Source organism: Penaeus monodon, chromosome 42 (assembly GCF_015228065.2).
Source record: "Penaeus monodon isolate SGIC_2016 chromosome 42, NSTDA_Pmon_1, whole genome shotgun sequence".
Taxonomy (NCBI): domain Eukaryota; kingdom Metazoa; phylum Arthropoda; class Malacostraca; order Decapoda; family Penaeidae; genus Penaeus; species Penaeus monodon.
In genome coordinates, this window is record NC_051427.1 from 29,837,201 (window position 1) to 29,857,200 (window position 20,000).

Consider the following 20,000-nt stretch of genomic DNA (forward strand, 5'->3'; position numbering starts at 1 on the left):
CTCCCTTTCGCTTCCTTCCTCTCTTGTTCCTTCACAAGCAAATGCATCAACTAAAAAAAAAAAAAAAAAAAAAAAACTTATTCTGAAAACCTCATAACAACTACATACCCAACACAAACAAACCATTGTGCACATCTCTGTACAGGTTCTCTCAAGCAACAAGGTCTTTGTGTAGGCCAGGCCCTTTTCCCCGAGCTGTGCCTTACACCATTCATTCAAGGGCAAGTCAAATGCTCCTAAGAACTGCCAGGCTTACAATCCGCCGACCTCTTTCAACAAAAGAGATTAGGGAAGATCGGGAGGTGGAATAGAAGGGAAAGTGGGAAAAAAAACATCTATATGTGTTTATCTGTCTTTCTACACATCGGTTTTGCCACTTTGTTCTTGCCTCTGTGTCTGTCTGTTTGTCTGTCTGTCTGTCTCTCTATCTCCTCTTCCTCTTCCTCTTCCTCTTCCTCTTCCTCATCCTCATCCTCTTCATCTACCACTCCCCTCTCCCTCTCTCTCTATATATAAAAAATATATGTGTGTGTGTGTGTGTGTGTGTGTATGAATACACACACACACACACACACACACACACACACACACACACACACACACACACACACACATATATATATATATATATTCATATATATGCATGATGTATATACATATATATGAGAGGCCAAGCAGCGAGAGATACAAACCAATCAGATCAAGGTTACGTGAGCCTTCCAGCCAATCAGCAGCCAGGGCGGGCCTCCCTCTCCCTCCCTCGCCATTCCCCTGACATACCTTTTGTTCTTTATCCTTTTATCTCACTTTCTATCCCCGCCCTACCTCCACACGGGCGTTTACCCAAAGTAAGAGATACGCATGACGCAGCGACAACCGAAATTCAATCATTTTCTTATAATGTTGCGCGCTTTCCTCCCTTCCGTTCGGGTTCTCACTCGTAGCGACGATGAGCACATTTCAATCACCGTTTGCTCCTTGAATGAGCTTGACGTTTGATTCTACTCCACCAGGGGCGCCATATACAAAGCATCGCGTACCTGCCTGTACTCTAACACGGGCCGCCACGTCTAAAACCTTACGTACTAGCCTTCATGCTAACAGGGGGACGCCACATAGAAAAGCCATCGAGTAGCGACCATGTGCATTTGTATGTATGCGTTTGTATTTGTAGAAACGCTTTTACCCAACCCACTTTCAGAAATGCAAAAGCTATGATTCTGCAATGGATTAATTCGTCCTATATTTTGCGTTTGTGTAAAAATACCAATACTGGCAATAGCTACACGTGCATGTACACCAGAAGCCATAAATTACACACGAACACATACAATAACCTTTCGGAAAACAATTTCTTTGTTTCTCATATCAAACGCTTTGTTGCGGGATACCTAAAACCGACTTACTTTTATAAACATTCCTTGTTAGGTAAGCAAGGAAAGAATGAAGAGGGAGGGAAGGAGAATGGGGAGGGAGAGGAGTGTGTGTGTGTGTGTGTGTGTGTGTGTGTGTGTGTGTGTGTGTGTGTGTGTGTGTGTGTGTGTGTGTGTGTGTGTGTGTAAAAGTAGAAGTGATGAGATGAGCTAAGTGTTTTAACAACTTTAAATAACTCCATCACCTATAAAGTGTTTAAAGTGTATTCCCAAGTTTTCATAAAGTTTAACCTTTTATAGTGTGTTATATTTCTGTCCTTCAAGTGATGATAACTGACAATGAATATATAAAAAACAATGAAAATATTATTTTCAAGAGGAAGAATATTAATCCGTAATGTAAGAATAACGATACACAATAAAGACACAGATAAATATAAAATATTGTCACAATCATATTACAAACAACAACGATATAAAAAAGGATACCCTATAATGATTCCTTTAGACGTGTCCCTAATTTTTTTCATGTTCACGATTTTTCCTTTATCTTTGATTTCTTCCGATAATAAATATAGAACGCCGCCAGAGGTTACGTGATGTTCTTGGAAACGTCTCGAAGGATGACACTGGAGATAATGAGCCAGATAATGACGATGGGGCAATGAAGCCGATAAGAAGGGCGGTGCGAGATGTCTGATTTGTCTGTCTAGTTGCTGATCTGTCTGGTTCTCTGTCTCTGTCTCTGTCTGTCTGTCTCTCTCTCTCTCTCTCTCTCTCTCTCTCTCTCTCTCTCTCTCTCTCTCTCTCTCTTCTCTCTCTCCCTTCCTTCTTTCTTTCTTTCTTCTCTCCCTTTCCCTCCTTTCCAACCTCCTCCCCTTTCCTCTCCTATCTTTCCTCTCCTTTCCAACCTCCTTCTCCTTTTCCTCCCCTCCTCTCCCCCGCTCTTCCTATTTCTCCTCCTCCCTTCCCTCCCTTATCCCACCTCTCCTCCTCCCTCTCCTCACCTATCCCTCCTCTCCTCCTTCTCCTCTTCTCTCCCCTTCCCTTCCCCCCCCCTCCTGCCCCCTCCCCGTCCCCTGTAAGGTGACCTTGGCGGGTGCCTTGGGAAACCAGTCTTACACCTTAAGAATTACCGTGGGAGTCAACCAACATTCTTGTATCCTGTTGGGCAGCGGAAACTTAGTTAAGAGAGAAGAGAATGAATGTCTCGAAACATTTTAATTTAGTTACTGTTGTTGCTATGAATATAATTTTATCAAACGGGGAAATTAATCTTTGAAAATGTGAGACGTCAAAGGAATTTAATAAAACTGATGACTCAGCAAGATAGATAGATAGAAGGAGGAGGGGGAGGAGGAGAGAGGAAGGGGGGTGGTGAAGAGCATATCAAATTGCTATTATTACCAACAAAATACGAATCATATTGTCTAAACAAACAAATATAATAACGCAGCGCTTTATTCAGTCTCGAGACGCAGTTTCCGGTCGGGTTGAGGTGGAGAAGGAGGGGGTGATGGGGGAAAGAGCGAAGGGTGGTTGAGGAAGAGGGAGAAGAGGTGAGAGGGAATGGGGCAAGGGGAGGGGTGATGCAGTGGAATAAGGGGTGGCGAGACGAAAAAAAGAGGGGAGATGAGGGGTTATGAGGTGAGAGGGAGCGGGGCAGGGGAGAGGGAAAGGAGAGGGGCGAGGGGAGAAGAGGTGAGAGGGAATGGGCAGGGGAGAGGGGAAGGAGAGGGGAGAAGAGGTGAGAGGGAATGGGCAGGGGAGAGGGGAAGGAGTGATGTAGTGGGATGAGGGGTGGTTTTATGAAACTGAAGGGGGGTGAGGGGCGAGGGAAATGATGAAACAGAGGGATAGGGGGTGGTGGGGTGAAGTGCGAGGGGAGAGATGATGCGATGGGATGAAGGGTGAAACCTGGACTTCAGTCGTTAGGGACGGGTGGGATGGGGTCCAAGGGAGAGGGGGGGAATGAGGGAGGAGGGGGGTTGAGGGTTATGAAAGTGAGCTGATCGGATGGTGTGGAGAAAGGGTGGGGTAGGGGGGGGAGGGGTTAAAAGGTGGTTTTAATAATCTGCTAATGAACTCGTGAACAGTATTTGGCGGCCTTTGATCCAGCTTGACTGTCCTTTGGTTTTGCGCCGTGAAAATGTTATAGGAAATTAATCAAGACAGGTTTATTGAATATGAGGGGGGAGGGGGGGTAAGAGACAGGGGGAGGTGGATACGAAGGGGACTGGGGTGGAGAGAAAGGGGTAGGGGGTGAAAGAAATGGGGAAATAAGGGGATAAGGGGAGAGGAACAGGCGAAAGGAAAGTGAAGAAAAGTGAGGGAGAAGGGAGGGAAAAGCGAAAGTGGTAGAGTAGTGAGGGGGAGGGAACTTAAATTGCTCATCATATGTAGACACATTCTATGGCACAGACATGTACAATAAAGGAAATATTAAAAATGGAAGACACACCAGCACGCACACACACAATCACACTCACACACACACATACACACACACACACACACACACACACACACACACACACACGCACGCACGCATCCCGCGCCCAAACACAAACATACACCCTCACACGCCAGCACACTAAAGCACACCCCAATATACCAGAACAGGACACGATAACTCACCTCGCACCCACGACACCGCCACTCCAGCAGCAGGACGTACGTATCCCGGGCGGCAGGACAGGCCAGGGTGACGTTGCCCCCCGCCCTGGTCACCGTCGGAGTGCCTGCTGGAGGAGGAGAACAAGTATGGTCAGCACCGGATTGTGATGGAGTGTATGGTGATCTCATGCTTACGGTGATCAAGAATAACATTTATATATATATATATATATATATATATATATATATATATTGTGTAGTATTTTATGGTGTTGGTATATATATATATATATATATAATATAATATATATGTATCATATATTTTAATCAATATTATATTTATTAATATATCTAATTTAAATATATATATATACATAAACTAATAAAAGTATGTAGACACACTTATATAATTATCTACACATTTTATTCTGACACTAATGCATATTAAAATAATAAATATAATAATATCACTATATATTTCTTTATATTAGCTTTCTTTACATCATACGATCCATCCTGCACGAAAGACTGCCCATTATCACTGAATTCTGCTTCCCCAGTCGCCCCCTTATGAATGAGCCATATTTGATCACGCTTTTATGAAAGGGGACTCAAATGCCACCGCCATTATCAGCAGCTAGCCCACGCCTATAACGCATCAAACCTGTGCCCGTAGCTTTTGTTGTGTGTGTGAATGATAATATTCCTGCGGTCGGGCCCCTTTGATTACAGAAGCTGCCGCGAGAGGGTGTTTATGTTTGGGTCGGCCGCCGATTAGGATGTCGGGGCCCAAAACAATGGTGGGGGGGGTGATAGGGGTTCCTGGGTGTGGAAATAGTGTGTGGGAGGATTAGAGGGGGGTATGTTTGTACGTCTCTATGTCTTTTTTTCCGTCTGTCTGTCTGTCTGTCTATCTGTCATTTTGTCTGTCTCTTTCACTTTCTTTCTCTCTCTTTCTCTCTGTCTACTCTCTCTCTCTCTGTCTTGTTTCCGTCTGTCTGTGCCTGTCTGTCTGTCTCTTTCCCTTTCTCTCTTTCTACTCTCTCTCTCTGTCTTTGTTTCCGTCTGTCTGTCTCTTTCACTTTTTTCCTTTCTTTATCTCTCTCTCTCCTTCTCTCTCTCTCTCTCTCTCTCTCTCTCTCTCTCTCTCTCTCTCTCTCTCTCTCTCTCTCTCTCTCTTCTCTCTCTCTCTCTCTTCTCTCTCTCTCTCTCTCTCTCGCACTCCTTGAATTTTATTGTGTATGCAGTCATATAGCTTTTGCTATCAGTATAATTATTATCCTGATAGACATTACCACAATAATTCTTAGTTCTAGACTTACTCTTGTTCTTACTGTTATTTTTCTTATGAGGAGCATAAAAATTATCACTATTCTTACCAATATCCCCAGTGTGACTGAAAGGGCTGAGAGATTCCCGTTTTCTTTAGCTGGTGGTGGTACTTCCTCTTAGTGATGGTCCGTATTGCTCTCAAAAAATAAATAAAGAAAGAAAAATAAAGAAAGAAAAGTACATAAATACATACATACATACATACATAATAAATAAATATATACATACTACAAGAGAGCTTTTGTTTCGTCATTATGTTGCATTTCATCGAACAACCTCTATAATGATGTTTAAGTCCGTAATCTTCTGAACATAGAATAGTTACAGGTATTACTGGATGACACGGCAAGATTGGCCTGGACTCCGTGACGTGCGGATAGCTGGCACACCTTCCTATATAATTTCATGTAAATATGTGGTTGCTCCACGCAAGCATTCGGCATTTTATTCATTTGACTTTTGGTGTTGTTTGAAATTTATTCAATCAATGTACATATTACTTGTCATACATGGTGATTACTAGTAAAACTGGGTATGATATTTTTAAATGCTAAACACCAAAGACAGTATGAAATCAACAGATAAATAAATAATAGAATGCAATTAATGAATAAATGAATGGGAATAAAACTTGAACTACGGAACACTGGCGTAATTCAGTAATTTTTTCCCATCTTCCCACAATATGAACTTTGTATCCATACGAGGAAAAAAATGGAATTATTCGACATAACACCATCATTACTGCCATTACCATAATCATCATCATTATCTTTATTATCATCATTATTGCTATCACATCATCATCATCATTATAATTGCTATCACATCATCACTAACATCATCATCATCATCATTATAATTGCTATCACATCATCATCATCATCATCGTCACACTAACATCATAAAAGAACTGACAACGATAGTCGATATCAATCATGATGATAACAGACGAAGTTTCGTGATCTTCGATTGGGTAAAATTCAGTGAAACTTGCCACAGAGAGAGAGAGAAAAAAAACATGCAATTCATGGTCTTCCTGTTCATGTTTTTTTTTTCTTTTTTATCTCCTTGATATGACCTTCAAAATTTGTCTGTGATTTCTCAATACCATGTTTGCCAGTGATTGTCTCTCGTTATTTCTTCTTCCTTTTCTGTCTGCTCTCTCTCTCTCTCTCTCTCTCTCTCCTCTCCTCTTCTCCCCTCTCTCTCTCTTTCCTCTCCTTTCTCCCCCCTCTCCCTCTCTTTTTTCTCGCCTCCTTCTCCCCCCACCATCTCTCTCTCTCTCTTTCTCTCTCTCTCTCTTCCTCCTCCTTCTCTCCCCTCCTCCTCCGTCCTGCCACGCTCCTTCAACCTCCTTCCTTCTCTCCCCTCTTCATCCCTCTTTCTCTCCCCTCTTCCTCCTCCTTCTCTCCCCTCTTCCTCCGTCCTGCGACGCTCCTTCAACCTCCTTCAGCCGTAATAACTTACTCTTCCTCCGCCGTTCCCCAACCTCAGCATTTCCACTCCCACTCAAATACTATTCAGGTTCCTCCCCTTCGCTCTTCTGTCCTTCTCCCTCTTCTCATCTCTTCTTCGATTCTTCTTTCCCCCTCCTGTCTCCTCTCCTATCCTCTCCTCTCTTTTCTTCTCGCTTCTACGCTTCGTCTCCTCTCCCATTCTCTCCTTTGTCCTCTTTTCTTCTCGCTTCTACGCTTCGTCTCCTATCCTACCCTCTTCCATCTTCCTCTTCTCGATTTCTTCTTTTTGATTCTTTCCACTCTCGTCTCCTCGCCTCCCATTCTCTCTTCTTTCCTCCTCCTCTCGCTTCTTCTCTCCCCTCTCGCTTCCCTTCCTCTCATCTCTTCTCTTACGTCTTTTCTTCTCTCTCTTGTCCATTCTCTACCTCACCTCTCCTCTTGCCTCTCCTACCCACTATTCTCGCCGTCTCTCCCCTCACTTATACAAGGCCCCGCCCCTCTTCCATCCCTTTCCCTCCCCTCGATAGCGTCACCAATTTCCTCAACCCCCACTCCCCTCTTACTCTCCACTGTCTACTTGTCCCCCCACCCCCATCCCCCTCCTCCCCCCACTTCCCCACTCCCTCTCATCCCCCACCCCCACTCCCCTCTCATTCCCCACTCCCATTCCACTCCCCACTCATCCCCCACTCCCACTCCCTCCTCATCCCGTCTTCCTCTCTCTGAACTCCAGTCCCCCTCCTCCTCTTTTCGTTAACCTCCCCTTTGCTGCTGCGGTCACGGCCATTCAGTAGGACAAGCAAAGCTGTTACGGGGGGAAGGGGGGGTCGGTGTAGAGAGAGGAGAGGGAGGGAGAGAGAGGAGAGTTTAGAAAAGGAATAGGTAATGGAAGAAAATAAACGGAGCAAGAGAGAGAGAGAGAGAGAGAGAGAGAGAGAGAGAGAGAGAGAGAGAGAGAGAGAGAGAGAGAGAGAGAGAGAGAGAGAGAAAGAGAGGGAGAGAGAGAGAGAGAGAGTTACGAGGAGAAAGAAAGAGACAAGCGAGAATACAGAAGAGAAAGCGAGAGAGAAAATGAGACCAATAATATAGAACATCTAAAAGAGTTGTAAAAAACTTTTACTTCTCTTTTAGAGTATATAAATCAGACGCAATTCCACTGGAAAATATAGGGATGATACCTAACCTTAACAGACATTCATTTTATTTTAGCCTTTTCCTCTCTCTCTCTCTCTCTCTCTCTCTCTCTCTCTCTCTCTCTCTCTCTCTCTCTCTCTCTCTCTCCTTTTTTTCTTTTTTTTTCTTTTCTGACATGTATTTTAAAAGCGATGTGGAGCCAATGCATTCATGGCGGCAAGTTAGTGTACACGCCACAATATTTTTTTTTCCATTGACGAACTTTCAGAACATAAATTCACACAAACGCAAAGTGACAAATGCATCACTCTCTTCAAATTCCGCTACTATATGGAAAGTTAAAAAAAAGAGAATAAATATATGAGGAAATAGAAAAAAAAACGGATAGAAAGAAGAGAAAGAAGGAAAGAGAGCAAGGAGAGAGATAGTAATGGGAAAAGTCAAACCTAATAATAACCAAGATAGAAAAAAAATAGTAAATATATAAGTACATATAAAAGGGAAGAAAAAAAATTATCAAAGTTCTTATCTAACGCAGCTAGATCTAGCCCGACATTTCTAAGCTTCCGTATCTGTTCATCAATAGAAAATAACGCACATAATGTCAGTGTCAATTAACTATGTACACTATGAAATGGCATTCAAGGGATATAACACTTAAATGTCATCAACATATTTGTACTTACACGATCCCAAAGGGTATATGCGCACATGTGTGTGTGTGTGTGTGTGTGTGTGTGTGTGTGTGTGTGGTGTGTGTGTGTGTGTGTGTGTGTGTGCGTGTGCGTGTGTAAGTATGTGTATATGGATGAATGGATGTGCGTATACGTAAGTATGTCTGGATATATGCACATGTGTGCGTAAGTATGTATGAACGTATGTATATTTGCATATAAGTCAGCATGTCCTTCCGCGCGACCCCCCCCCCCTTCCTCCCAAAACTGAAAAAAGAGCGAGCGGCGGTCAGAGCGCGGCGAGAGGGTGCCAATCCCGGCCGATACGTGAGTGCCACCCGCTCATCCCGGCCGCGACTCTGGCATTGGCTCGCTGCTCGTTCCGCACACTAGATTGAGACAGACGAAAGTCCATTAATTTGAATACGTTCTCAGGGGATTAAACTCAATTATTCCCAGATCCCTTGGCTGATCCATGGGGGTGGGGGGAGGAAGGGGGTGGAGAGGAGGAAACAGGTAGATGGGTTAGGAGGGGAGAGTGAGGAGAAGGGGGAAGGGGGAAATGGGGAGCCAGTGAGTGGAGGAGGGAGGAATGGGGAGGCAGTGAGTGGAGGAGGGAGGAATGGGGAGGCAGTGAGTGGGGAAGGGGGGAATGGGGAGGCAGTGAGTGGGGAAGGGGGGAAGGGGGAGGCAGTGAGTGGGGGAAGAGTTAGGAGGGGGTAAGGTAAGGGAAGAGGGAGGAAAAGGGGGTAAGGTTGAGAAGAGAGATGAGAGGGGATTGGGGGAGAAGGGAGGAAAGGGTGGAGGGGAGTGAGGGAGAAGAAGGAAGGAAGGAGGAGAATGAGGAAGAAGGAAATGGGGAGGACATGTAGAGGGAGAGGAAGTAGTAGAGGAAAGGTAGGGGGAAAGGGATGAAGGAGGAAGAGAAGACAAGGAAAGAGAGGAATTGGGGAAATGGAAACGAGAGAAAGAGAGAGTTATTTGGCGATGGATGATAGAGACAAGGAGGAAAAGGGAAAAAAGAGAGAAAAGAAGAGGGAGCGGGAAGGAGGGCAATAATAATAATAATAATAATAATAATAATAATAATAATAATAATAATAATAATAATAATAATAATAATAATAATAATAATAATAATAATAATAATAATAATAATAGTAATAATAATAATAATAATAATAAATAATAATATAATTATAATAATAAAATAAATAATATAATAATAATAACAATAATAATAACGATAACGATGATGATGATGATAACTACAACGACACCGACAAGAGCAGTAAATTATATCACATTCATAAGATCAATACGCAATACAAAATAACGGTTATCATCATCATCTTCACCTCTATCATCATGATTATTGTGTTTCTCTTCCCTCCTGTACCGTGTTTGCGTTGTTTTTCATCAAGCAAATGAATATTAATAGCTAAATAGATTCATCTGATAATTGCTTATCATTTGTATGGTAATAATGCTTGCTATATAAAGCAACTGCTGACTTTATAACCTTGCAATTGCCGAACCACAACTGTACATATTTACATACGCATACTCCATGCAGCATCTCTCTCTCTCTCTCTCTCTCTCTCTCTCTCTCTCTCTCTCTCTCTCTCTCTCTCTCTCTCATTATCTCTATCTATCTGTCTATCTATCTACCTCTCCCTGAGTGTTTTATTTGTTAATATAAAGAGAGACAGAGAGAGGGGGGAGGGAAGGCGGGAAGGAGGAAGAGAAGAAAGGAGGGACGGAGGGAGGGAGACAGAAAGAAAGAGGATGGAGGGAAGGAAGGAGGGAGGGAGGGAGGGAGGGAGGGACACACACACGCACTATCTCTATCTATCTACCTCTCCCTGAGTATTTGTTTGATAGTTCGCACGCATGTTAAAATGAACAGAGACAGAGAGAAGGGGGAGGAAAGGAGGGACGGAGGAAGAGAGGGGAGGAGGGAGGGAGGGAGGGAGGGAGAGAAAGAGAGTGACGGAAGAGAGGGAGGGAGGGAGAGAAAGAGAGTGACGGAAGAGAGGGAGGGAGAGAAAGAGAGTGAGACAGCGAGAGGGGAGGGCGAAGGAGAGACGGAGGAAGAGAGAGAAGAAGGGAAGGGAGGGAGAAGGGGAAGGAGAGAGAGAGAGAGAGAGAGAGAGAGAGAGAGAGAGAGAGAGAGAGAGAGAGAGAGAGAGAGAGAGAGAGAGAGAGACCGGAGGGGAAAGCGCGCGAAATCTCAGGAAGGCTCATCGCAGCATCCCAGGAGTAAAGAGATGCTGACCAAATGATCCCGGCGATATATAACTTATCTCCCGGATGCCCTTCTTTCACGGACAACGCAGGATCCACTTTGAAAGCTTAAGGATCAAAAGGGAAGCGAACTTGGGGGGGGGGGGGACACGGGGAGATGGAAGGGGAGGGGAGGAGGATGAGAGAGCAAGGGAATGGGGAGCAAATAGGGAGAAAGAAGAAAAAGGGTGATACAGAGGGATAGGGTAAGAGCGAGAGAGAGGAAGGGAAGAGGGATAAGGGGAGGAGGAAGAAAAGAAAGGGAAGAAGGTGGAGGAAGGAAATAGAGGGTGATGGAATAGAGAGAAGGGAAGATGAGAGAGACGGAAAAAGAATGGGAAGAGGGAGACACACAAAGGGAAGAAGAGGAGAGAAAAGAGAGAGAGAGAGAGAGAGAGAGAGAGAGAGAGGAGAGAGAGAGAGAGAGAGAGAGAGAGAGAGAGAGAGAGAGAGAGAGAGAAACAGAGACACGGAGAATAGGAGGAAAGAAAAGGAAAGGAATGGAAATAACGAAGAAAGGGGAGAAGTGATGAAGGGAAGGAAAGGCGAAGGGGGGGGTGAAGGAAGGAGAGAAATAAAGATACAGAAGCGAAATAGAAGAGCAGGAGAGGGAGAGGGAATAGGGAGAAGAGAGGATTGACGTCAAACAACAGTATGTTGAAAGGAAGAGGGGGTAAAAGGGAGGGGTGGAGGAAAAAGGTAGTTGGATTGCTTATCAAAAATCACATTTTCAAAAAGCCTTTTATCTTGTAGCCATGAAATTAATATGAAAATACGCCCATAAAAATGCTAGAAATAATTATAATGATGAAAATGATGATAGCATCATTGATATTATTATTATTATTATCATCATCATCCTCATAATCAACATTAGTTTTCTCAATTTGATAGAAGTAATGATAATAATGATAATACTAGGAAAAAATAGAACAAATAGATGAAGAAGAAGAAGAAGAAGAAGAAGAAGAAGAAAAAATGATGAAGAAGGTAAAGGTGAAGTGAAGATGAAGGTGAAGATGAAGAAGAAGAAGAAGAAGGTGAAGAAGAAGATGAAGCATAAAAAGAAGAAAAAAAGAGAGAGAAAAAAGAGGCCACGACACAGCCCATACCCGAGGAAATCCGCCCTTCTGTTTACTCTGTTAATGGGCAAGAGAGCAAGAAAGAGGGGAGGCGATGGGGGCCGATGGAATAGGGGCTTCAGTTGAGGGGAAAAGGACATTACATAATGAGAGAGATTTTTTTCTTCTCTATGTTGACATATCATTAAATCTCATATGTCCGCTTGGAATGCCTTCGGAATTAGTTCCATTCTTCATAGGCCTAAAACTGGGAAAAAAAAGAAGGAAAAAAAAAGGAAATCCGACAAAAAAATAAAATCCTTCCCCTCTCTCGCCTTTTTATTCTCCCCCTATTTATCCACTTTCTCTCAAATATACAAACAGCTTCATTCTTTTTTTCCCCTTTCACACACACACACACACGCACACAAAGCATAGCTGTGCATGTTTGAGCCTGTGTACGTGTGGCGCGGTGTCTGTATTTACATAATTACTCCGGGTTTCTAATCATGCATACAAGGGTCGGTTTCGTGCACGCTACATTCACGTCCGCAACAAAGGCCGCCGACACCGCCTACGCTGCTCCTCGCACGCCCACATAAACACACACACACGTAAATAAAGACACGAATAAGAAAGCACCTAATGACGATAAACAGGGTAAAACAGGCACATACGCGCATAAAAACTACAAACACATTTAATACATTAAAAACTAAACATGGAAACACACACACACACACACACACACACACACACACACACACACACACACACACACACACACACACGTTCACAGTCGGCCCAATCAGAGTGTCTATTAATAGCAGACGGAAAAGTCTCGAACGTTGTGCGTGTGATCTCGAAAAGTGAGAGTGCGGGTCGGTTGACATCAAGGTTTGTGGGGAAAAGGGAGGAGAGAGATAGGGGAAGAGGGGAGAGGAAGGATAGGTGAGAAGAGGGAGAGAGAAGTAGATGGGACGGGAGAGGAAGAGGGAGTATGAAGGGGTTGATGTGTGTGTGTGTGTGTGTGTGTGTGGAGAGAGAGAGAGAGAGAGAGAGAGAGAGAGAGAGAGAGAGAGAGAGAGAGAGAGAGAGAGAGAGAGAGAGAGAGAGAGAGAGAGAGAGAGTAAACGAGAAAACGTGGAGGAAACATACTGACAGACACATAGACAAAGCAAAAAAAAAACAGAGACAAGAAGCACAAACAAAAACAACAACAAAAAAACATACGGAATTGCACAGATTACCAAGCGGAAGACAGAAAGATAAACAACCAAACAAATAAACAGAAATTCATAAAACGAACGCTAAGAAAGGATAAAAGTCGCACCTTGATGATTAAAGAAAGACAAACCACAGCACAAACAGAAAGCCAAAAAAGGGGCGATTAAGACGAAACCAAATTATGTGGAAAATCCTAGCTGGTAACTAACTGGTTAAGCCCCGCCCTATTGCTTGCACCTACTGAAAATATTAATAGGGTTTCTTTATTTATTTTATTTTATTTTTATTTTTTTTTTTTTTTTTAATAGTCTTATTTCAACAGATTTCAAAGGAAGTATACAAAGGAAACACTTAATATGATATATCGCACAGATTGACAGGTATGAAGAGGGCGGAGCTAAATGACGTCACTGCGTTTAGCCAATGAGCATATGTAACGAGATGCCAGAAATGTCTAAGTCACTAGTTATTTCTGTAATTTACTCGATGTTCTTATAACAGCAGGTAGGATATTCTAGGGTAAAATTAGTTTAATTTTTGGGTTAAACAGATTAAATGGAAGCGGCGCGTTACCTATCTTTTCACTACCCTGCCTTGAAGAAAACCACAGAACACTAAACAAACAGGAATTCACAAAAGGGAAGGTTCAGACGACTGCATGGGAAAGAGAAATCATATCTTTAATACAAAGAAAAAAAAACCACCGAATATGAACTGAAATCCACAGATGGCGGGATTAACACACACGGACACAAAGGAAAAATCACATCTTGCTGAAAAAAAATCCTTGAAAAAGGAAGATTAATTACGACGAACACAGAGGAAGGAGAAATCCTACCTTTAAGTAAAAGAAAATTCCAAACCACCAAAGACAAAAATCCATGAAATGAGGGATTAAGACGAAAGCAAAAGGGAGATATCAAACTTTAAAAAAAAGAACAAGGCAACAACACAAACAAAAAAAAATCTATAAAAGAAGATTAAAAAGGGATTAAGACGACCACAAAGAAAGAGAAATTCAACCCTTAAGAAAAAGAAAAAAGTCATATCACAAAAAAAAACAAAAAACGCAAAGGAGAAATCACACTGAAGACGGAGGCCACAAGAACTGATTACGAAAGCCCTCATCAAAGCTTTTTCAAGACCTGTCCTGTTTCGTAAATAACTTTTGGATGTATGGTCAAAATAGATGAGAGTTAATCTAAATCATTTGGAGTTAATCTATTGATAAATGAGATATCACTGATAGAGGGTATTCCTTTTGAAGTAAAGGAATATAGCAAAAAAGAATAAGCGGACTGTAAAAAGGCTCTTGATTACAATTCAAATTATGAAAAAATAAGGAAGCAAGCATATAGGAAACCAAGCAACAACACGTTATTGCTCTCATGCATACTTAAGCAAAAACATACACCCACGAATATGTATCACACACACACACACACACACACACACACACACACACACACACACACACACACACACACACACACACACACAAGCAAACACACATAACCATACGAAGAACTAATAATCAGTGTCTGATTTTCGAAAATGGCGTTTGATCTCAATTCATCTTTTTTAACTCCTCTCTCTCTCTCAAAATAATCAGAACTGTGAAAGTCAAAGGAAAATAACATCAATACTCGACTGGTAGCGTGAGAAAGAATCACTTTGATGCTTACGGATAATGTCAATATATGATAATGATGATGCCAATATACGCGCTTTGATGACGCTTTTGATGAACGATGAATGATAATTGTAGGAATGCAGAGAAAATGGAAGAGAATAAGGATGATGATGATTACAATACGAAACTACTACTAATAATGATAACAATAAAATAATGATACTATCAGTAGTAGTAATAGTAATAGTAATAGTAGTAGTAGTAGTAGTAGTAGTAGTAGTAGTAGTAGTAGTAGTAGTAGTAGTAATAGTCGTAAGATGATGAAAAGAAAAGATGAAGAAGAAGAAGTGGCGGAGGAAGAGGAGGATAAAGAAGAAGAAAAAGAAACGAAGACGAAGAAGAAGAAAAAGAAGTTCAGACATAAAACATAACGAAAATGAATCTACGACGAAACAAAAACTGAAAGAAAGAGGGGAAAAAGCAAAGAAAGGATGAAAGCAAGAATAGTGTATTTATCCAGTTCATTGGTATGCGGGACTGCAAGAACCCAGCTACCAAATGAGATTTAAACCTTAGGATATTTTCCCTCTGTTCAATACGAATATTATGAATTACTTCTATTCCCCGCAGACTCTGGACCCGTCCCTGGGGAATTCTTAATGTCCGGGGCAATAGAAAAGAGGAAGCGGGGGAGCGAGAAAGAGAGAGGAGGTGGGGGAGGGAGAAAGAGGAGGTGGGGGAGGGAGAATAGGGAGGTGGAGGAGGGATAAAAGAAGAGGGAGGTGGGGGAGGGAGAATGGGGAGGTAAAGGAGGGAATAAAAGAGGAGGTGGGGAGGGAGAATGGGGGAGGTGGGGAGGGAGAATGAGGAGGTGGAGGAGGGAATAAATGAGGAGGTGGGGGAGGGAGAATGAAAAGGTGGGGGAGGGAGAATGGGGGAGTGTTGGAAGGAAAAAGAAGACATGAAGGAGAGAATAAACGAGGAGATGGGGGAGGGAGAATGGGGGAATTGGGGAGGATGAAAGAGCACGTGGGGGAGGGAGAGTGAACAGATGTGGGAGGGAGAAAGAGGAGGTGGGGGAGGGGGAATGGGGGAATGGAAGAGGGAGAATGGGGGGAGTATCGGAGCGAGCATGAGGAGGTGGGGGAGGGGGAATGGGGAGGCGGAGGAGAGGATAAATGAGGTGGGGGAGGGAGAAAGAGGTGGAGGAGAGAGAAAGAAAGAGGATCTTTGGGAAGGAGAATGAGGAGGTTGGGGAATGGAGAAAAAGGAGATAAGTGAGGAAGTATGAGGAGGTGTAGGAGGGAGAAGGAAAAAGGAGGTTTGGTAGAGAGAATGAGGAGGTGGGAGAGGAATAAAGAAAGAGGAGGAGAGGAGGGAGGGAGAGAAGGTTGGGGTTGGAGAAAGAGGAGGTAGGGGAGGGACAAAGAGAAGGTGGGAGAGAAGAGAGAATGGAAGAAAGGGTGTTCGAGGAAGAGAGAGGAGGAGGAAGAGGGAGAAGGAAAGAAGAGGTTTAGGAGGGAGGGAGAGGAGGTAGGGGGTAGAGAAAGAGGAGGTGGGGGAAGAGAAGAGAGGGGAATGAGAAAAGGAAAAACAAAGAGATGACCAGAGAGAGGAAGAATTGAGAAAGAGGAAATGAGATAGAGAGAAGGAAATGGTCCTTCCCTCTATCTTTTTTCCCCTTGTTTCTCTCTCCCACTCTCTTCCCTGTTCCTCTCTCCCTCCTCTTCCTCCTTCTCTCTTTCTCCCCTCTCTCCACCTACACACACAGCCAACCTTCCATACGATATATATTCGGGAATTCTCCCCCAGTAATTTCAGTTCATTAAACCTATTGTTTGATCTAGAATAAACTTTGGGGTTTGTTTCGGATAAACCTCCGCGTGTGCTGGTTCGTTGAGAGAACAATAGTGTCCCGGATAATTGCTTCATTAAAGGAAAAACTGTTTTACAAAGAGAAATATATCAGGCGCTCTGCTTTCGGCATAACTTTCCCTAAAATTAAATCAGTGTTTTTTAACTAATTGGAAAAGTCTTTCCATTCGGTGTCGTGTTGCGAAAATGCCGTTGCAGAATCCATCGCCAAGGGAGAGTGTTGTCTTTTGTGGGATGAGAAACAGGATGGGTGTTTGTTATTGTTTTTGTTTTTTATGTGTGACTTTGCAAGCGTTGTACATAACAAGAGGACCTGATTGCGTGTCTGTTCAGCGTTCAGTCCGGAATTATAATTTTCTAATGGTAGTTGTTGCTGTTCATTGTCCATTTCGATTTCTGGTTCTGGTTCCCCGTTTCTTTGCTGTGTTGTTATCTCACCTAATTTTCTACTTTGCTTTTTTCTATCTTTACCTTTGTCTTGTTTTGTTCTTCTTCATTTTCCTTTTCTTTATCCCTTTCTTCTCCCTCACCATCATCGTCAATGTTACCATCACCTTGATCCTAATTTTCGTTCTAAACCCTCTCCCTTTCCTCCTCCTCCTCCTCCTCATCATCATCATCATCATCATCATCATCATCATCATCATCTCCCCTTTCTCTGTCGCTCCCTCCACCCCTTCCCCTAACCCTTCTCTCCATCCCTCCCTCTCTCCCCCTCCCCCTCCCTCCTCTTTCCTCACTCTCACTCTCTCTATCTTTTTCTTCAGAAGACGACCTGTCTTGGCTGTTCCTCCTTCACCCTCTCAGACCTTCTCCCTCACAATGCCCCCTAATGGATATTTTACATCTGCCTAATTCTTCGAGACTCGCACTTACCGAGTTCTTTTAGTCCCCGCCGAGTTTCCCTCCCTCCCCCACCCCATCCTTCCTTTCACCCTCCTTCCCTCTCTCTCTCTCTCTCTCTTCCTCCCTTCCTCTCTGTCTAGTATCCTCAGTCTCAACCTTTTTCCCTCCCCCCCCTCTCTCTCTCCCTTTCTTTCTATCTCTCATACCTCCCCCTATGTCTCTCCTTTTCCCTCTCTCGCATCCCATCATCCTATTTTCTATCACTCCCTCTCTTCCTCCCATCCTTCATTCCTTTCTCCACTACTACTTCATCTCTTTTTCTCTTTATCTGTCTCTATTTATGTTTAGCCTGTCTGTTGTGAGTTGATGTGTGTGTGTGGGGGGGGGCGCTTTCCACTGTCTCTTTCTGATTCACTCTCCAATTTCTTGTCTCATTCGTTCTCTATACGTTTATATTCAGAAACGTTGGTCGTGCTTATTAACTCTCTCTTTCTATTCCTATCTCTTTCGCCTTCTTCTTCCTATTTTTTTCCCTTTAGGCTTTCTCTGAACTGCCGTTTTCTCTATTAATCTAATTTTACTTCAACTTTTTTCTCGGTGTTTCCTTTCCTCTAGTCTCCCTGACTCTGTCTGTCTGTCTGGTTTCTTTAGCATTTTTTGTTGTGTACTGTACTAATATACAAGACTATCCTTTTTTGTATCTTCTCGTTCATACAATTCCTATACTCAATTCTCGTATTCCAAGCTTCAGCTTCTTTCTCAGTTCCCTTTACCCCTTCGCTGCTCCTTACCCCGTCTCCCCTCTCCTCCTTTTCCCCCCCTTTTCTCACTTTTTTTACCTCTTCACCGTCATGAGGTTCAGGTAAATCTCTTCTTTTCAGTTCGCCGTAATTAAACTATGTGATTTGGCTTCCGGCTTTTTCGTTGCGTTGTTTGCTATTTTCTCTTTCACTGCTTCCTCTCAATTACTCCGGAACGTTATTACATTCTCTTTTTATTATTATTATTATTTATTTTATTTTATTTTCTTCTTATTTTTTCATTTTGCTTCTTGTCTTTTTAATGGTATTTGTGCCATTTCGTTTTCTCTGTGCTTGTTACTCTCTCTCTCTTATTTCTCTCTCTCTCTTTCTCTCTCACCTCCTCCCGCCTCCCTCTCCGGTCTCCTTACCTTTCATTCTCTCCCTTTCTCCCCCTTCATATTCTATTCTCCCTCTCTCTCTTTCTTCCCACTCTCGCTATCTCTCTCATCTTATCTTTTTTTCCCTCTTCCTCACCTTCTTACACGCCTTCTCCCTCTCCCTCAAAACTTCCTACCCTCTTGTCTCTTTCCTTCCCCTTCACCCTCCCTCAGTCACTCCCTACCTCCCTCTCTCCTTCCCTCCCCTCCTCCTTCCCTCCCTCCCTCTCTCCCTCACCCACTCCTTCCCTCCCCCCCTCTCCTTCTTTCCCTCCCTACCTCTCTCCCTCCTACCCTCACCAGCGAGGAAATGCGCAGACAAAAGATTATTTACATACGTGCTTGCATTCCCTATGTATATAAGGTCTTGCCATCTGCTCCTCTGTTTCCAAAACTCGACTGAAAACCCAAAATTCTCTCCATACCCAAAATTCGAGCCAAGTTTGGTTCCCTCCTGCTTGTGGGTCTAAAAAAAACGCATCGGTTTCTCAAAGTTTCTTTTTCTAAGGATTTTTAGTTTTGATCTTTCTAGCTTACGTAATATTGTTGTTAATTGCGATACACGCACATTCATGTATTGGATACCTGCACACACACACACACACACACACACACACACACACACACACACACACACACACACACACACACACACACACACACAAACCATAATACAAACAGAAACCAGACAAGACACACAAACAAGAAAAAAAAAGCACCCAAATCAAAAACAAACACACCAAATAAAAAAACACACAAAGAAAAACATCAAAACACAAAGCAAAAAACAAAACAAAGCAAAAAACTAGCATCAACCCGCTCTCTCCCACAGACGCTCGATATCAAAACTGATCTAACTTTGAAATGAATCGCCAGTCCTTTCTTAGAGTAAGACGCCGGTACAGGTTTCAGTAAGAAAGAACTTACACACGCCAAGGTTCAGTTTCGAAAAGTTTGAGTTCGAGCTTTTATATTTCTTTTTTTCTTTATCTCTATTCCTTTTTTTAAAATGTCTATTTTTTTCGATGATGCTGCGCACATAACTTAACTTTGGGATAAAGATGCTGTTTTCGTTCCTTCTAGTGCGGGATAAGTTGGCTTTCTAGGATATTGAATGAAGGGGTGGAATTGTCTTTACATTTTACGCGCACACACACAGACACACACACACACACACACACACACACACACACACACAGCTGAAATGATGTATTTCCATTCTAAGTTGCAAAACAAACTGAAAAAACAAATACACACATACGCGCGCACACACACACACACACACACACACACACACACACAC

At 43.0% G+C, this 20,000-nt stretch overlaps 1 protein-coding gene across 1 annotated transcript in view; it reads right to left on the bottom strand.

Moving 5' to 3' along the window:
• The window catches only part of LOC119599252, a 7,719-nt gene extending 3,541 nt beyond the window's left edge, over positions 1 to 4,178 (bottom strand). Inside the window, exon 1 of the mRNA XM_037948986.1 lies at positions 4,011 to 4,178. Coding sequence (XP_037804914.1) covers positions 4,011 to 4,178 — 168 coding nt within the window. The remainder of the gene's footprint in view (positions 1 to 4,010) is intronic.
• Between the last annotated feature and the right edge of the window lie 15,822 nt (positions 4,179 to 20,000).